Genomic DNA, 19,073 nt, shown 5'->3' on the forward strand with positions numbered 1-19,073 from the left:
TAAACTATTGCATGACTCACAAGGCTGGACAAGGACCCATGTTGTTTTACAACCACACACACTGATGAGAATGGAGGTAAAAAAAAATCTCTTAACGCTCAGTGTATGAGAACTGCAGCGACACAGGGCACCTTGGCTTCTCAAAATCCTAATAACAACACAGGTAAGCCTTTTGTAAACATCTTTACTCGTGGAGGGCTAATTCATTATGCTGAACAACCATCAAAACAAGCTTTCTAAGTACCAGACATATCTCCAGTACAAACAAAAGAAGAACTATTTTAATGATCTTTTTGGACATCCAGTCAGTTAACGATTGGATGTTTATGCGTCTGCTGCTAAATACATGTTTTTGCCTTTCGGTCAGATTCTCATACAGAGAACTGGGAATGTGTCAGTAACACAAATATAATTATTTGCTTCTGAAAACTCCTCAGCAAGCTATTAAATTACAGACACCGAAGAAAACCTACATACTTAACTGCTCTTTCTGCAACTGACTGAGGACGAACATGCCTGGTTTTTACATAAATGTCATTGTGTTGCACAAGCAGCATAATGGCAACCCATCAGATCAAACCCACTCTGCTCCTTGGTGATCACTGCTGACGGCTGTAAGCGTAGCTGCAAAACACACAACCATGCATCCATTTAAACATTGACACAACTATGACGCCGCGGTGTAAATTGTGTAAGATAACACAAAGCTCCCGCAGTGCACAGAAACATGTTGTGATTATTGTGTTAATGATGTGCCAGCACAAGCATATTGCGACTGTTTTGACTATTTCGGTCCCTTATGTCAGTTGTTTTTTGACGAGCTGAATAAGTTTGTATCACTCTATGTCTGATTGCACGGGAGACGTTTATGGCGGCGTCACATCTCACTCCAGCAATGTGCAGTCTCCATTACTTATTTTTGAAGTAATCTCGCCATCCCCATGGCCCATGAATTAACTAAGTCAGTCAGGACAGAACCATTAAAACCCAGATACGTTTGAATCAGTCTGAGGATTTCCATACGAGAGCTCTGATGGTTGTTATCTGTGATGGAATATAAATGCCTATTATGCTGCTGTGGCTCCGGCAGCAGCTGGAGCAGTAAATAATGCATTGGCTTTAATCACCTAATGGTTTCCAAATGTCCGGCATTTCATTACCAGGCCGATTCCTCTCTGCGTATAATTATCTGATATGAGATTCAACAGAGGGAGATATTCCATTTGAGTTTGGCTGCAGGGGCGTGGAGCTGCTCACTCGCTACCTTCCCTGTGCCTGTGGCAGGGTGCAGATTGGCTTCAGATTATTTCGCTCAGACACAATCAGGAGAAGAAGAAGTCTCTTTGCTGGTGCACTGTGCACGAGTGTGAGACCGAAAGAGTGTGAGTTTAGCCCACGTGTTATCAGCCTGATTGGCTCCGGGCTTCCGCGATGAGCAAAAAGAGGACTTCAAAGAAAACCACGTTATCTCGCACAAGGAAGGTTTAGTTTCCATTTATCTGTCACAGAGTTGAACAACAGTTGATATTAAGAAACAATCAATAGGTTTGTCGTTGGGCCCATTTGCTGTTTTTGGAAGTTTTATGATCAAAACTTGGGACGCTTTATTGGTGCAAACCGTAGAAAACTATAGGAATATAATTGGTAAGAGTGTAATATTATAACCATTGCTTATTTTTTACACAGTGCACTTTTTTATGTCTCCGAATTGTAATAAAATTAATTATTAATAGATAACACTAAGATTGAATTTAAAACAAATAGTGCCTTAGGTTATATTTGACCTCAAAATATTGTCTTATTCACTATACTGAGAAAAGTGTCCTGTCTTAGTTTCAGAGCACCATGTTTGGGCTTCTCACTTTATTTATATCACAGATAACTTTTTATAATCAATATTATAGACAGATTACTGCTTTTGTGTTGATTTTATGTTATTTTGATCGACTGACTGGAGTTTAGTGACGATGTTAAGTTGAGGATCTCTGTTGTAAGTTGATTTGTTGTTGACCTACTATGAGTTCAATAAGGTTTCTCTTCTGAGCAAGACAATTTAAAATGTTTCCTCTTTCTTTGCCTGTTTGTACTTTTTACGCATAGAAGACTGTTTCACACATTTTAAAAATGCGCTCCTGTTTCTTTAAGGTTTCTACATGTATATTGAGACGTCCAGGCCACGTAAAGAAGGAGATCAGGCACGGCTCGTAAGCCCCTTTTTCAACATCGCACCCAAAAACCCTTACGGCATCACCAACCCGCCTGCCTACTGCTTTGGCTTCTTCTACCACATGTACGGGAAACACATAGGTAAGACATGCTTCTTGTACTAACTCTGCGTCTTCTACAACAAAAATATCTGTGTTACTTTCTGGAACAAATAGCAGTCGATCCGCATTGAGGGATTATCTTAATTAAATCATAAACACACTTGAAGAAAAGAATAATTACCGTGACCCTTTGAAGGACGTGTTGTTCATGTTTACTTGCCACAGTGTGAGCTCTAATGAAGTTGCAATTCTTGGCTAAATCAAGGAGATTCACCGAAGTTCATCAACAACCAAGTTCGTCAAGAACGACGTATGAAAGCTTGTTTTATTTACCGAATCGTGTAATTCCCAACTTATCTCTGGGTCTCTGATTTGAAGGAATGAAATGTTTTGGAGAAAGCACAGCACTCTTGCTGCAGAGAACAGAATTTGTCTTGTAGCAAACAGGGTTTTTTTTATCGATGGCGGTTGCAGGTTGGAGATTTGTGCTTTGAAGCTTAAATTTAGCAAGTGCGTTTGACAGATGTCTCAAGCAAAAGGTATCTCACTTTTGCAACAAACCTCCTCAAAGGTGCGTACAAAGATCCTGGGCATTAGCTCTTAACATTCATCTCTGAATATAGATAACAACCTTGCATGGCCCATTTGAAGATAGTGGAGCGACTGAAGGAGCACTCTGCCGCTCGTGAGTGACTCTTCACCGGGGACCCAATCAGTCGACCGCAAGCACTCCTTGCTCTCTGAGTACATGCTGTTTGTAGTGTTTGTGCATTTAGGGGATGTGGATAAGACGACTTCTGCCACACCAAAACAGACTCAGTTGAAGGCTATTTGTGGTGAAATCGCTACCTCGGGTTTACCTCCTATCGTCAGGGGCCATTCAGAGGTGGGTGGAGTACCCAAAGGTTGTGCTTAAGTAAGAGTGACACTACTTCAACGTATTTTTACTCAAGGAAAAAGAAATTACTCCAGTAAAAGTAAAAAAAGTATTTGGTAAATAGGCTACGATCGAGTTCTGAGTAAAGTTAGATCACCAGACAGACCAAAATATAAATTTATGTGGAAATTTTGGTATTTTAAAGATCAAAATGAAAGTAATTCAGTGTTCTTCTTCATTCAGTGAAGTTTCTCACTGAGTATCGTCCAGACATTTTACTCAAGTAAGACTAGCTATACGCTCTACTTTTTGCTTAAAAACAGTAAAAAGTACAGTGTAGCTTTAAAGAAAGATTAATTTCTACACTTTTGTTTAGTGAGTAAGTAAGGGAGTTAATTTAATTAAGATGGTGTGATCGACAGTGCCAAAGGCTGCTGAAAGGTTAAAACAGTAGGTTACCAAGTGCCTGTTAGATATATTTCACAGTTAGATGCATTTAACGACAACCAGATTTGCTTTTATCAAAATAATTTTTTTGATCCAGAAAAACAGACATCAGTTGGTCAACCATCAATTTTTCTAAGATATCTGAGTTAAAAGGTAATTAAGAGATATCACTGTAGTTGTTGGACAAATAACAATCTGGTTTTCAAGAGTAACCTGGGTTTCTCAAGGAGCCCAGTCTGTTTAAAAGAAGCGGGAACAATGATGATTATGAGGGAAAAATGTACAATATCCATAATATTGATTTCAATTACAATAAAAACATTGGAAGGTTGGGAGAATATTGACAGGGCTTCTAGACTAACATCCTGAAAACGTACTCGTTTAAACGATGATTATCCATCCATCCATCCATTTTCTTTACACCCTTTTCCCTTAGTGGGGTCGGGAGGTGCTGTTGCCTATCTCCGGCTGACATTCCGGACGAGAGGCAGGGTACACCCTGGACAGGTCGCCAGTCTGTCTCAGGGCGTAAATAATGACTAGATTGAGAAAAATATAAGTGGAAGAAGAGAGAAGGGGTGGAGGTGGAAGATTATGCCTGAAATCCCTAATTTTACTTTCAAAGAATGTAAAAAAGTTTGTATTGGTGGACTTTCAAAAAGTACATGGAGCTATGGAAGAAACAATCTCATTTGTTGTGTTGAGTGAAATCTTTGAGTTGAACCTTTTGACAAAATATGGGGAGCGAGCTAAGCAGCTAAATGGAGGTCTCATTTAAAGTCCATCAAAATAAAATCTGTGGACTTCAGTAGCATTTAAATAATGCACTGGTACAACTTACAAATGTTCATTTTAAATTTAAACTTTGCCTGAGTGCTGAGGTAAAGCACTTCGAATTGCCTTGTTGCTGAAAATGTGCTATATAAATAAAATTACCTTACCTTACCTTAAACATGAATTTTATAGACATGGCTAAAACTACTAATGATCCCAGACTCTTTTAGCAGACATCCAAGATAACAGGGATGATAGCTTTAAGAAACACACACGCATGTTTGCATAGCTATCTGTGTGGGGACTTTCCATTGACTTCCATTCATTTCTACAGCATAAACCGTACCCTTATACTAACCCTAACCATTACATATCTAACCCTCAATTCACACCTTAGTCCTATATCTAACCCCTCACCCAAAAACAGCGTTTCCACTTGTGGGGTCAAGCAATGAGCAGTGGGTCCCCACAATGTAGTATGTATCAGGAAAATGGTCCCCACAAAGTATTATAAACAAATCACATTAAAGTGACATTGAAGAATCTGGCATTTCTACCAGCTGACTGGTCAGTGGGAACAGTGGATCAGGACTTTGGTTGATTGAGAACAGAATGATCAGAGCTGAACAATTGGAGATTTGGCATAATTCAAAGGAGAAATGGGTCTTTTGCTCAGTCCCTGAATGTGGGGCCAAGTTGGCAAAGCGGGACGAGGAGAGAGAACAAGTCAGGGCAGGGGGTCTGGCTGAATGTGACTTTTAACAAATTGTACCAGGTGGAGGAAGGTCTAGAAAGAGAAGAGCCCATGTGGGCTCTTTGTTAAGGTCTGCAGGATTTAGCTGGGTGACGTTCAAATGAGGCTGTATAGCTGGAACAAATTTTGAGTCGTTGGCCGGCTCCTCTGCAATTTAAACCCAGAAAAACATTTGTAGTATTAAAGGACTCTATGCACAAGAAGGTTTCTCCTTTTAAATTAAGGTGCATTTAAAACTAACACAGTTTTTTATGTCAAAAATCCATTTGTGTGGCTTAAAAGTATTAAAAAGAGGACAAAGTTTGAAGGCTACCAAAGGCTCAAAGCAGAGCTGTTTGTAGTCGAATCATAAAAAATATAGAGACATGAAAAGAACCAAAAGTCCAAAAGGAGTCAAGGTTTCAAGGGCTTAAGCACATAATATAATTATAGCATAAAATGAATCATAGAGCAGAGTTAACAGAGGTCAATTTCCTCTGTTATCAGTGACAATTTATTGATTCGCTTTGACTAAATTCAAACTGTTACCTCCTGTGATTTATGCAAGTAAGTCCTATTGAGATTACATTTTGCAAAGTGTTGTGCATAATGAGAAAACATTTTTGATATATTACATTGGGACTGCCACATAGCAAAGTGTTGCTGCAGGTGTGTTTCCAAAATAATATAGTGGCATTTTGTCAGTGTGATGTTCTTCAACTGTAATGCTGCGGTAGGTTTATCTGATATCTTACTAAATTCACACCTTCCATAAAGTTCTTTTCTCATCAGTCAGAGGATATTGTGGGTCATTAAGATATTTTGGGGGAAATGTCAGATGATCCTTTGTTCCTGCTGCAGTTATTGTCTTAGCTGCCATTTTTCCTTGGTTTATTTACTATTGAATGACAAACACTGAGTTCAACCGAGGCAGCGCTGAGGTACAAATGATTTGGGTCGGGTTGGTTTGTCGCCTCCTGGATGAGTCAGTGATGAGCTTCCGGGGTAAATATGATTGGCCAGTCACACCTAGTTCATTCGCCACAACTTTTTCATTTTCTTTCCATTTCTGGACAATTACTCTTACTGTGTTTTATTGAGTTTGAAATGTCTCTTTAACCTTCTCCAGAATTATTGATGCCATTGATTTTGTTTCCTCTCTGTTCTTGAATGTCTTTATGTTACGTAATATGTTGCTCTTTTAGATCTTTTAGCGAATTCGCGTCATCACACTGGTTCGGTTAATGAGATTTGTTAATTGTGGTCCGGGAGTAATGAAGCGTAGGTGTGAATTGTGAAACTAAACACAGCTTTAACTTTTTTTTTTTTTGAAAACAGCTTTTTTTTTTTTTTGCTAACATCAAGTTTGACAAAAATGTAATAGAACTTTGTAAGGAGGCAAATGTAAATATAATGAAGTAATTTCATACTCTACCTGGCAGTGTTTTGTTGAGACTGAAATTCCTGATGAAATCTGATGCATACGGAAACATGGATGCACCTGTAATTCAGCCACATTTCTGGGCTTCCCCACTGGAAATGCAGAGTGGAAGTGTCCTGGCAGGGGGGCCGGACCAAACATCTGGAGAGGTGGAAGTGAGGGCAGTCGGGAGAATATAAGGATAGAGGTGTTGGCGGGGCGGCTCAGCGGGGGAGATGAGAGCTCCTCCGGCTCCCTGCCGAGGTTGAGTAGGCCGTGACATTTCCAATTTGCTCAAATTGATCGCCAGCCAGACCTTCTCTTCCCTGCCCTCCCTGTCTGCGGTGAAATCCATGCCCAGACTATGGTGTGGTATGATGAATGGGCTAAATGTCAAGGACTTCAAACCCGGCTCATGCCGTCCATAGCTACGCTTTGTTTAGTATACCGTCTCTACAGCCAGCAGAGAAAATCGCTCGGGACTTTGGCTGCTCAGTGTTCTGTAGTAGCTGGAAAAAGTATTAATACACCTTGAATGTTTGGATCTTTTAAATTACAACCCAAAATTTCAAATTATTGTATTGAAATTCTACTTGATAAGCAAACAAGCTCCAAATTGTGAAGTGAAAAGTCTGTATGTGTAACGTGTACTTTTACTGATGACCTAAGCAGTAGGCTATAGTGCAGCAGGTTGCCTTTAGAGGTCGACTATTTTATAAATTTGGCCTTTTGCAAGAACAATGGAGCTGGTCAGAGATGATTTGAAGATGGATGGAGCTAACTACGAAGCAATGTAGGAAGGAAATATGTTGGATACTGCAAACAATTTGAACGTAAAGTGGAAAGAGGAATGTTGACCCTAAAGCGTAGTATCTTTAAAATGGCCCAGTGAAAGTTCAGAAAATCTGGTGGAAAAGCTGTCATAATACGAGATCATTTGATCTTCACAAACTCCCTCCATTCGGTCTCATTGAATTTTCTGATCCGTTTCCCAATAAGAATTGACACAAGAATTTGATTTCGTAAAACATTTTTGACAACCATTTTCTTCCCATTTGCTACGTTGGAGTACTTTGGTTTGTCACAGAAAAATGCATTCAAGTTTGTGGCCATATTAATAATATTAGTGAAAATGTCAAAATGTTCAACCAGAAAACGTCTTGTGAAACATTTTATTAGGTCTTTTTAAATGTTACGCCCAATAAAAGTTCATATCTATGCTTTTTCTATCAACCCTGCTGCTTTTATGTGTTTGGGTCGCTCTGTTTAAGGAAGTCGAAGCCAGGACTCGGTGCAGTCGTGCTGAAAACCACAATCAGTCAATATAGCGAGCTGCCTACACATCGACACACGGCGTCAAAGAAACTCCTCCGTAGTTTGCTTGCGGAGGTATACCTGAGACAAGGTCACACTCAATTACTGAGCCACACATCAAAGTTTGACTTTGGAGCCCACATCGGATTCTGCTCATAGGATTAAGTATCCAGCAAAGCACAGTTGGTGCGTCTGTTCAAAAGCCTGACCTTTTTTAGTAGCAATAACTCTTTTTCTTTTATTAGCAAGTATGGTGGTACTGCTTCTCACTGCACCTCTCTCTTGTCTTCGGTGTGTAATTAAACATCTCCAGGAGCTATCGCTCACTTTTCACCAGACTCACATCTTTTAGGTCTCGCATCTCTTTAAAGTTCACAAAGCTGCCAACGGTACTCTTTAAAAGAAGGGAAAAAAAAAATCAGGTACAACAAAGAGTATACAACGCACGCCTTTTTGTTCAGGATGTGATGACACTGACATAACCACCTACATCATGATGGGTTCAAAGAAAAAGTGAGCCCGCTTGCTCAGCAGGAAAACCTCCTACATCCTAAACACTCCAACAGGAGATGAAACCGCGGGTCATGTTTTGCGCGGGAGCTCATCTCTCACAGGAGATTGTGCTGTCGTTGGGGAAAGTGTGCGCTGTGCTGATGAGACACTATGAACAGAGACATACAGTGTAGCTTCCTCTCAATTTCTCACATAGATATATTTTTTTTGGTTGTTGTTTTTTTTAGCAGTAATGAGACACCTTGCTGAGGAAAAGATGTATTAAACCCAAGGCTGCCATTGCAACTGCTGCAGCTTTGGCTCACCGGTTCCGCCGGTGCTTAGATGCTTCTTTCCAAGCCAGAAATTTGCCACACTTAAGACTTGCTCGACCCTAAAGGAGTGGTCCTGTTGGGCTTCACAGTTGGTTTTAAAGCTAACCTCATTTGGACCTTTGGAAGCCGCTCCTGCTGGTCCGACTACAAAAGGAGAGTGCTTGCTTTCGCACATTCAGCTTGGAAAATAGAATGAATTATATAAATAAATTGCACAATTGGTGTGTTTCGGAGGAAGGGTAAAGTGGTTGCACTCGGTGTCATCATCTTCCAGTTTCATATCAAAGCCCGAGGCCAGACAGGAGGTCTCTGTGAAGGCAGGCTTCAGCTCAGACCTGGCATGTAGGGGTTTCTGCATCAACAGGAGCCAGTATTTCTGTATAATGCTACAGGTTTGGCTAAGGGAAAATCACCCAAACTGAGTGGAAAGAGTTTGATTCAAATGAAAAGGAACCAACCATATTTTTTTATCCTCTGGGAATAAACCTGCTTTAGCCACATATATTCTCAACACACATCACCCATGAATGTCAATATGACCGGATAATCATTAGCTACAGAATAATGATTCACTTGCAACACCTTATAAATGCATCGATTCATACGACCCGAGTTTAACCTTTGTCACTGCTTGGCTATGCTTTGTGTGCAAGAGAATATAAATATTTTAAGAGATTGGAAGCAGAAGATATTATAACTCTTAAATTCCCATTTAAATGACTGCGACCTGAATACACAATCTAGTCTTTGTGTGTGGGAACAAGATTGAGGAGCTTTCACACGTCTCTGTTTAGATTCTTTTTCATTTGTCAACTAGAAAAAGAAAAATCTTGTTTGTATGGCTTCAATTCTGACCAAAAAGCTCATTTCCACTATCCTTCAGTGTTAAAGTGCAAAGGTGTTCACATACCATGATGCGGTCACTACCATGCTTCACTATAGGGATCGTTTTAACCCACGAATAAACTAGTTGCTTATCATCATAGTCTTGTATCTGGCCAATTTGAAACCTGACAGTAAAAAGATAACAAAATGTCTACTGTTCTTGCAGATTCTCTTAATAAAATCGATAAAACTGTTGGTGAAATGTCTTGCTTGACTTGGCTGTAAAACCACAGCTGGTGCCTAATTTAGTTTCCCGTTTTATTCATCATGGAAGCGACTCTGCATCTGGTCGCACTCGGTCTTGGAAAACAACTTTGTCTTGATAAAGTTCTCGTGTCTTAAGTTTTGCTTGTTACACGGGAATGATTTGTGGAACGTTTTGAACTAGTGTTTCTCTAAAGTGTGTTGCTGCTGTGGGGGCTGGTGGACAAAGCAGAACAAAACCGTTCATAGCGTACGCGGCTATTAGAGTTTGGAAAAGGAAGACCTTGGACTAAAATGCACATTCGAGAGACAACAGACTAATTGCATCCCTTGGATAGTTTACTTCATTGTTTGCTTATTGTTTAACACCTTCACTTGGATTCCAACTAACAAATGAAAATGCATAAAAACAAGGCAGTCTGAGTTTTTTTTATTATTATTTATTTAGTCTAGCCCTGTGTGTGGGCATCTCTGTACCCATTTTAATGAAATGATGACGGGACTAAAAATCCAAAAATCCACACAGTTAGTTCACACAGCTGAAACCTTATAGGTGGTAAAGATTGTTTGGTGTTTTAGTAATAATGATCCACTTAAAGTAAGTGTTATTTCACTGTGATGCATAGCCTAAGAGAGAAAGCTTGTCACTCTTACTCTCTCGCTTTTCTTCGCACAGGAAAACTTAATGCCTTTCTAAAGCAAAAGGGCCAAATGACCTTAGAGGCTCCTGTGTGGTCACTAAGTGGTAACCAAGGTGACCGGTGGAAGCAAGCCAAAGTAAGCATCCATCCCACATCGTCCTTCCAGGTGAGACAAAAAAGTAATCAATCCTGTGAGCGCCCTTTCTCTGAGTCTCTGCCTGTGTCTATAAATTATTTGTTTTCTGCAGATGCTGATGGAACTAGAAACGAAGTGTTATGTTTTGGTGTACCGTACTTTGTAACTGAATCATCTGTTACCTGCTCACATATTTTAATTGGATACTATTTACACTGCTTCACCGACATCTGGGACTTTCTGTAATAATAAAAGTTGTTTTTTACTCTCTGTAGGTTGTTCTCGAAGGCATCCGGGGCCCGGGAATCGAGGGGGACATCGCCATTGACGACATCACGCTCGAAGAAGGGGAGTGTCGAGATCCACCGCCCAGTGAGTAGCACCCGCCTGCAACCTTTCTTTCTTCCTATCTGAGCTCCACATTCTCTGCTTGCATCGCCAGACATACTTGAGATTTACAGAATCTAATCTCAGACAGTTGGCAGCGCCGGCCCAGCCTCTCATGGAGGGAACATGGTTGCCACAGCAACGAGGTTGTAATCACATGAACGATAGCCATGCTGCTGGCCGAGTGGGGTGCAGTAATTGCACCTCAGGAACAAACAAGACAAAAACAGAAAATGGGCCGCAGAAAATGGCCGGCAGTTGACAAGGTCATATTGTCAGCCGGGGAAACGCTGTTGCTGCTGCTGCTTTTATTTAATTCCTGTTATTCATGGCCGGAAAGAGAGTAGAGCTGAAATATTTCACAAACAAAAGCAAGCCTATCTATTATGTCCATTTATTTAAGTGGCAGAAAAATAATCAAAAACACAAATCAAGCAGAAGCAAATCTGGACTGCCAGATGCATTGCTTTTGATACTGCACTGTTTTTATTTTACATTCTTATTTATTTGGATCCATTGTGCTTAGTAGTGACAACATTAATCCATAGAAAGTGAAAGGACCGGTCACCCAGATTGAGGGTAGAGGATTATGAATTATGGAATTCAATCTCAGATGATGAATTTTACATGACTTTGGGTGATGTAAGAGAAAAAATGTAGCAGCTTCTCAGAAGGAACTAAAAGGTGATTTCTCACTCATGTTATCCTGGTAGTAAGCTTCAGAAAAGCTGATAAAGACTCAAGTTTAAGTGTTAAAGAGAATAGTTTGAGGTTTGAGGGTATCAAGTATTTGTTTCAGAAGGAAAGTTTACTATTATTTCCATACAGATGATAGTTTAACGAGGTCCTTGCTAGCTAGGGTACTTCTTTTTCTTTAGAACAAATATGGTTAAATCTAACACAAGTAAATACTTGGGTTAGCATACTTGTAAATCTAATACTTTACAAGTAAAGCATTAGAGCTATATGCATATCTGATACGTTTTTGTGTTGTTAAAACAGAAAGCTACAGCTAGCAACAAATGCTATTAGCAGTTTCCAGGGTTGTACCTCATGCTAGCAGCTGAAAGCTATTGGAAGTTAATCACTAGAAGTATTAGGCAATCAAAAATGAAATATATTTTTACTTAGTTTTCTGTGAAAACTGCGGAAACCTAAAAAAAATGTAATTAGAGGAGGACATTAACACCAAAATGTCACTATATACAACCTAGCTTCACAGCACAGCCAGCTGCTACAGAAGGTTAGCAAACGATCAGTTTAGCGCCGTCAGTCTGGAAGTCTCGTTTTAACTCAGAAAAGCCGTGGATAAGACTATGTGATTTATCTGGATTTTAGGCTATGATATGTTTGCTACTGTTACAGCCATGTTGTATTACATTCCTTAAAATGTGTCCTAGTCTTTATCAGTAGTGTGCATAAAGCTGACAGTTCCTTTTTGTTCCCCTTGTTTAGATATCAGTGCCAATGCTCTGTCCACATCCTCCCATATATGGTTGCTTTGCACCACCTTGGTGCTGACCCTTTTGGAAGGTCAAAGGTGACCCCTTTTCTTCGTCATCTTGGAGGAGAGAGTTCAGACCCACCGTCTGTGAGCTATACCCTCAGCATCCAATCACCAAAGATTCATGCATACTGAAAGCATCAGGGTCCCCGGAAGGACCACGGACCACGGGGGGAGGGCGGGGTGGAGTTTGTGAAAGCAAGACAAGACAAAAAGTAATAAAGAACACATGCTACGTTTCCATTTGAAGAGACCTCTTTTATGTAAAACACTCCTCGATGCAGGACTCGGGATGATTTTTATGAGCACAAGAAAGAGGAGTTTACATGGGTTGAGGGAAATCAGTTTGCGAAGCACAAGAATCCTTTTTGCGGAGAATTGGAAAAAGTCTTTGGATGGCAGCGGAACAGACATAATGCTGACTTTTTGAATTTTGAATACCTTTTCCCTCCTTTCAAGTAGGTGGAATCAGACCATTCCTTGTGTATCTTTATCTTCATTTTCTTGCGGTAGATGCCGATCGCAACCGTTTTTGTTTTCTCTCTAGCCCAGCCTCACACCACACTTTGGCATTTCTTCATCTGCTTGGTGCTCTTCTGTAGAAAAACCTGGAATCTGACAACATTTAGTTGTGTCTGCTTATTCCCCTGTAGCTGCCTACATATCTGATAACACTGTGCTCACGAGTCCAAGTGGCCAATGGACAGTGTGGTGGCAGGGAAAAAGAAAAAAAAAAAAAAAAAAAAAAGGCAGAACGATCAGCAGAGTTGTACACAGCTAGTTCAAATTTAGGGGGGGGGGGGAAGAAGAAGCGAGATGTGTTCAAAAAGAGTTTGGAAGAGAAGAAACAGGCAGGGAGGGAGAGAGGGATCCGTTTAGTGGCCTGCCTGTGGATAAGAAGCCACTTTACTTTCTGCCATGAAACAAAAGTGCCTTCAGATTACAAACCGAATCGTGAGCCTGAGTGTTGATCAACATTGAACAAGTCTCTGTTCGTGTTTCTTTTTGATGGGCTATTTTCTATCGTTTCTTTTGCCCCACAAGTGCTGAAGGGAAGGCAACGCGTGCTCACAGGGAGTACAGAGGTGGAGCTGCTCAGTGATTATATTCCCCATGGGACAGTCCGTTGCCTGTGACTCCGTGTGTGTGTGTGTGTGTGACATGCCTGAGCCGTTGCATTTTTTTTATTATTATTATTATTATTTAACGTGAGGGGCAGCCAATCGGCTACCACACGTTCAGAAGCAATGTGGATGAAAAACAGAAACAGTGAGGCTGTGGATTTGTTTTTTTGTTTCTTCTGGAAGACGGTTGAAGATCAAGCAAGTGGATAAAGACATCTCAAGGAATGAATACCCCACTCTCTTCTCATAATCCTCCTTCCCTGTGGGCGAGTATTTTTTAAACAAAAGAGAGAGAGAAGAGCAACTGCTGAATAAAACATGGAGTTGTACAGGGAGGGAAGCAAAAACTTTGGAACCGCTGGCTCCTCGCCAGGGTGACGCGGCTCACCCGTCTCCACCCCCCATTTATATGAAACAATATCAAAATAAAAAAAAGGGATAGTGACCATAATAATAGTCGAGATATTTTATTACTCTAGCGAGAATGTTTCTCTGCTTTTACACAAACTGTGAAGATTGACTGCGGAAGATCTACCTGAGACCATAACCTTAACCAGCGGGGTTTTTAAAAAATGTATTATAAAAAAAAAAGAAATCAACAATATCAAGAGTTCCGTTCATTGCTGGTTTTTGAGGACTTGTGTCTTGTTTCTTTCTTTCTTTAATTCTTTTTCTTTTCTTTTGTTTTTGAAGATGACTTAAACTTCCTTTTCTCTTCTTGTTGTCTCCCTTTGCGTTGTTGAAATATCAAAAGCCGACGAAAGCATAAGGAGCAAACCAATTCGGTATATGTATAACTTGTAAATGTTCAAGAAGTTCTATTCAAAGGTTTATGATAAATGTTTTATGTTGGAGTACGGGAAGCACAACCTACAGTTTAAGGTCTCGACAATATAATATTCCTTTATATTTCTCAACACATGCGGGGCCTACTCTCACGGATTCAGGCTTTTCGTCACCCAAGTCCGTGTTCGACAGGAAATTTTGTCCATTTTCTACTTATATTGTTCATATTTATAATGCCGCCACTGCAGCCGAGAGCATAAATGAAAAATCTCCATGAATGCAGACGTGGTTCAAACATATGTAGCCTCTTCGGTAAAAGCCTGGATTAGTCTGAGTAGGGTGTGTCTGTGTGTGAGCATAAAGCTGTGTACAATAGTTGTTATAAGAAACTGAAACATGTAAAGAAGATAAATATGCTATAAGCAAAACAGAGCAGGATGACAAGCGTTTCAGGGCATCCATACAATAATGTTTTGGTCTGTATGATATTATCAGAGAAATATGTTTATCAAAGATTTTATCCATAGATTTATGTTTTTGTTTGTTCGTTTTTATTATTATTATTATTATTATCATTATTATTTTATTTTAGACATTTTCAATTTCAGATCACACTGAATGTATATGAAGTTCTTGGGCGTTTTTTAACCTTACACTCTTACTAGATGTAATGTTTTACTAAATCACATTTTTTTTGTGTGTGTGTTTTTTTTTTCTCTGTGTGCTTTTGATGATGCAGACTTTCTAGTTTTTTTGATGCACCATAAAGCATAAAAGATTTGTCTGATGACAACTTTGAAGCAGTTTTCTCCAAAACTACGAGTTCAGTTTTTTAAAAAAAAGCCGTATCACTTAATGGTACGGAGAACAAAAAGTGCCAAAGTATCCGTGCAAAGTCACTGTTATTGGTATCAATATGAGTTTATTAAAAAATAAATGCTTTCATACCCGTAAGCCGTACACCAGATTGGCACCTAATGGCCACAACAGCCCCTTTTAAAACATAAATGCTTCAACATTTGATTCAAAGATTCCTTTAGGTAATGAGTGATTTCTACATTCTGGGAAACTTGTTTTCTACCGGTACCAGTATCATGCTACTAGCATAGCCTACGACTGAAAACAAGTGAGAAAAAGCAGTTTGTCCAACAACCACAAAATCTTTTAACAACCTCCTCCAAAACATTAAATAATGCATTATATCTTGTCTGTTTATTCCTTAATAAAATAAAGTGTTTAAATTCTGAGTTGCCTTTTTTTTCCCCCCTGGGCGAAAGGAAGTTAGTGGGCCTGGACAAAATATAAATTTCTGTTTGTCTAGACTTCAGATATTTGGATTTAATTTGGCAGTCAGTTCATTTGTGGGTTCATTGAGTTATTTTTGCAATCACTTGAAAGGGAGGACATGGATATTTTCCACTCGGTCCAATTTTTATCGCACTAAGAAATAGCATGTTAGCTTGCGAGCTCTGTGACAGACCTCATCCGATTTTCATTTGAATTTGACTAACTGGAAATTTACATTTGACCTAAGTCACTTCACTAGATGAAAGATTTTTTTTTTTTTACGCTGCAGCACCAACCATATCCCTCGTTTCTATTTTGGTGCATTTCGCTAATTTAAATCCATTCTTTTTGCCTTTGTACATGAGCGGTGTGATTGTAAAAAGTGGGTTACACTCTGAGCCCTGATCTACTGTTTGAGTGAAAATCCCTCCTACCTCCGACTAAGTACCATTGTTTGAAATAATAGGCTTTGAATATATAAACAATGTGGGTCACTTGTGCTTCTTACAGGTTTTTAATGAGTTATCTTAATGAAAAAGACATGAGCGAATCTGTGGGAAGTGAAAAGACTTCAAAAGCAGGACATTAGTTTTTGTTTAAAATTAAAACTGGATGTTAGTATTAAGTGGCAAATATATTTGGTTTGTGGTTTTGTTTTTTTTCCATCACATTTGTGACATGTATGTTTTTTGGTTTCTCTTTGAATAATAAAAATAAAAACATTTCTTCCTTTTCTTCAATCTACAGCTCCACCCTCTTATTGACTGGATCAGCAAGAATTGAAATGCAGCATGTAACTAAAATATGATGCAATAAACGCTGCACACAAAACAGCATCAATGTTTACTTGCTAATAGCCTTAGCAGATTTAGATTTTAAGGAGTTTTCTGGTTGCATAACAAAGGCATATCTCAAAATTTCTATTAAATTAATACTTTTGATTTAAAAAAAAACATTTTTGAAGCAATATTTTAGCTTATTAACTTTAAACTGCAGTTATCACTGAATCCCTTTGAATCTACTTTTTGCTCTAACCCATTTAATGTGTCAGCAGGTGTCCTCAGTTCAATATCTTGACTTTTCTTCCTGTAACTATTTAATTATTTTTGCTATATTGAACCTACTAACACACATTAAAAATTGGTAGGAATATATGGAGAATTTAAGCAATAAGAAGAAACATGACAGTACTCCAGTCTGCAGAAAGGACAAACAATGCTGTAGTGAAACAAACCTGATGTTTGGGTCAAACCTCTGCATCATGCTGGCCACACATTAGATATTACCTTGCAGTAGAAAACAAGTGATTCAAGTCAACTTTTACTGCAGTCAAAAGGCAATAACATTTGGCTGGTGGATGAGGGCAGGCGTGCTGCAGTAAATTGTTTTTTTCTGCTATAATGCAGTTTCATAATCTTTACTGATAGAGCATTTTTTTTCATTCCAGGGAAGAGAGATAAAGTAACCTATTGTCAGATAGGCTTTGGTCCAGGATTATCAAAAAAAAACTGCATAGTCTCATTGCTGGTCCGTCTTAAATTTATTTATTTTCTCCAAATATCTGTTACTTATTTTGACATTAGTAGAAAACATCGATTGAAAATGAAACCGTGCATGAACGTATCCAGTGCTTTACCTTAATGCCATTAAATTGGAGGTACCGCAGCATTACAGGGATGAGGTCTGTCAGGAGCTTTTTTTTTTTTTTTTTTTGCAGGCAGCAGATGGAAAATAATTACTGCAACATGAAATATGTTCTACCAATTTCCCAGTTCTTTAGTAAATGTGATTAAATTTATCCATGTGTGTAGAACCATGACAAGCTGCTGTGGGACAAAATGTAATTTATAGGAGGATTTCTGCCTTAATTCCTAAAAGTGCATACCTTGTAATAATATAAAGTGCACATTGAAACAAACTTAGTTTAAAGAGTGATGTCCCTTTGTGGCTTCTTTTCTTTTGTTTTTTTGGGTTTTTTTTACAAGATCCCCCAATTACTATTTTGTCAACTCACAAGTCCTTTTTCTTGTTTTGTTTTACGTCTAAAGACGGTGTCAACCTCTAACACGTCTTTCTGAAAGAAAATGATTTCATTTTCAGTACAACTTAAGAAGGGCTTTGACACATTGTGTTGTTTACTTCAACACAGTTTAAGAAAACAAACTTTTTCCTCTCGCTCCGAAATTGTACTGTTTCAGGTCAGAGTTACCAAAACTGTTTCTGCGTGCCAAAAATAAGAGAAAGTGATTCTCAGATTCTTATTTTTTTTTTAGAAGTTTGCACATATTCCTCTAAAATTAGGTAGAATTGGGTTTTTACCAGTAAAAACCTGGGCCAGAAATTTGGCTGTCCTCCCACAAGCTTCTCGCAACAGCTTGCAGAACCTTTGGCCAATTCCTCCAACAAGAACCGAGTCGGGTTTGCAGGCCGACTCGTGAGCAAAACATGAGTTACAAGCTGATTTGAGGTCAGGAAGTGAGAGAAAAACATTGTCTTTGCGCTTTTCAAGTAAATCTGCTTTCTCCAACCACGAAAATCTGATATAATTGTAGCCTCATGCCCCTTTATGAGTAGAAATGCACAACGCAGTCACTTTAGAAAAATGCAGAGAGCCTTTTAGTGAGACACCAATGGGCTCATCTTAAGGGCTCAAAAAGGAACAAACCCTGCATGATTTTTTTTTACTATTATTGGAGTTTGAAGTTTCAAGTTGTCCCTTTACTATGAAAAGTTTAACTTTACTGGTAGAGAGAGAGACGTCCAGGATGAAAGTCGGTGCATTTCGCTGAACGGTGAGAGAGCCGCAGACACAATATCCTGTATTACGCTGTCAGGAAGAAGCGGTATGTCACCATTTGATGCCATCACCGCTCAGCCAGACAGCTTCACAGGTCGGTAAACTGTCTCATCACCGCCACAGCGACTCTTACTACATGTCGATGGATTTCCTTCTCTTGTTGTCTTTTATTTTCTGATCAGGAAGCACAGGCCAGGCAGAGGCCATATATGTTTTGGATTTTTTTTCACATAAATTCCAGCATAAATTATAAGATACTAAAAACTATAATATACTAAAGCGTCTCCTTCCGTCTCCCTTCTGAGACATGAAAACACGATTATAAGAATGAAATTTGACATGAGGAAGCTGTGAATTCAGTGACGTTGTTCATCTTGTTCTGTGTGGAGACGCCTTGTAACGATGACCTTGTCATTCTTCTCTGTTTTGTGCTTGATATCTGTTGTATGAATGATCAGGCTTCTTTCTCGTTGTATTTTGTTTGGATTTTACCACCCATTTTGTGCCATACCTGCAACTAATGGAAGAAAAAAATAAAGAAAGGAAATATTTTATTTGCCTTGACACTTCAGTGTTACTTTGCACGACACAAGTCGAGAAACACGTACTAAAATTATTCACTGCCAATGTTATCTCAGAGAGCTTTTTAAGCTAACGTGACAA

At 39.1% G+C, this 19,073-nt stretch overlaps 1 protein-coding gene and 1 long non-coding RNA gene across 8 annotated transcripts in view; one reads left to right on the plus strand and one right to left on the minus strand.

Moving 5' to 3' along the window:
* The window catches only part of LOC103457909 (MAM domain-containing glycosylphosphatidylinositol anchor protein 2), a 198,949-nt gene extending 179,985 nt beyond the window's left edge, over positions 1 to 18,964 (plus strand). For all 5 annotated transcript variants that reach the window (XM_081602842.1, XM_081602843.1, XM_008398385.3 and 2 more), the window contains 4 exons: positions 2,146 to 2,307; positions 10,425 to 10,555; positions 10,801 to 10,897; positions 12,368 to 18,964. In XM_081602842.1, coding sequence (XP_081458968.1) covers positions 2,146 to 2,307; positions 10,425 to 10,555; positions 10,801 to 10,897; positions 12,368 to 12,456 — 479 coding nt within the window. In that variant the 3' untranslated portion in view covers positions 12,457 to 18,964. The remainder of the gene's footprint in view (positions 1 to 2,145; positions 2,308 to 10,424; positions 10,556 to 10,800; positions 10,898 to 12,367) is intronic.
* The window catches only part of LOC103457911 (uncharacterized), a 64,271-nt gene that overhangs the window by 29,760 nt on the left and 15,438 nt on the right, over positions 1 to 19,073 (minus strand). The gene's annotated exons all lie outside the window — the stretch shown is intronic.

This window comes from Poecilia reticulata, chromosome 21 (genome assembly GCF_904066995.2).
Source record: "Poecilia reticulata chromosome 21, P_reticulata-male-v2, whole genome shotgun sequence".
Classification (NCBI taxonomy): Eukaryota; Metazoa; Chordata; class Actinopteri; order Cyprinodontiformes; family Poeciliidae; genus Poecilia; species Poecilia reticulata.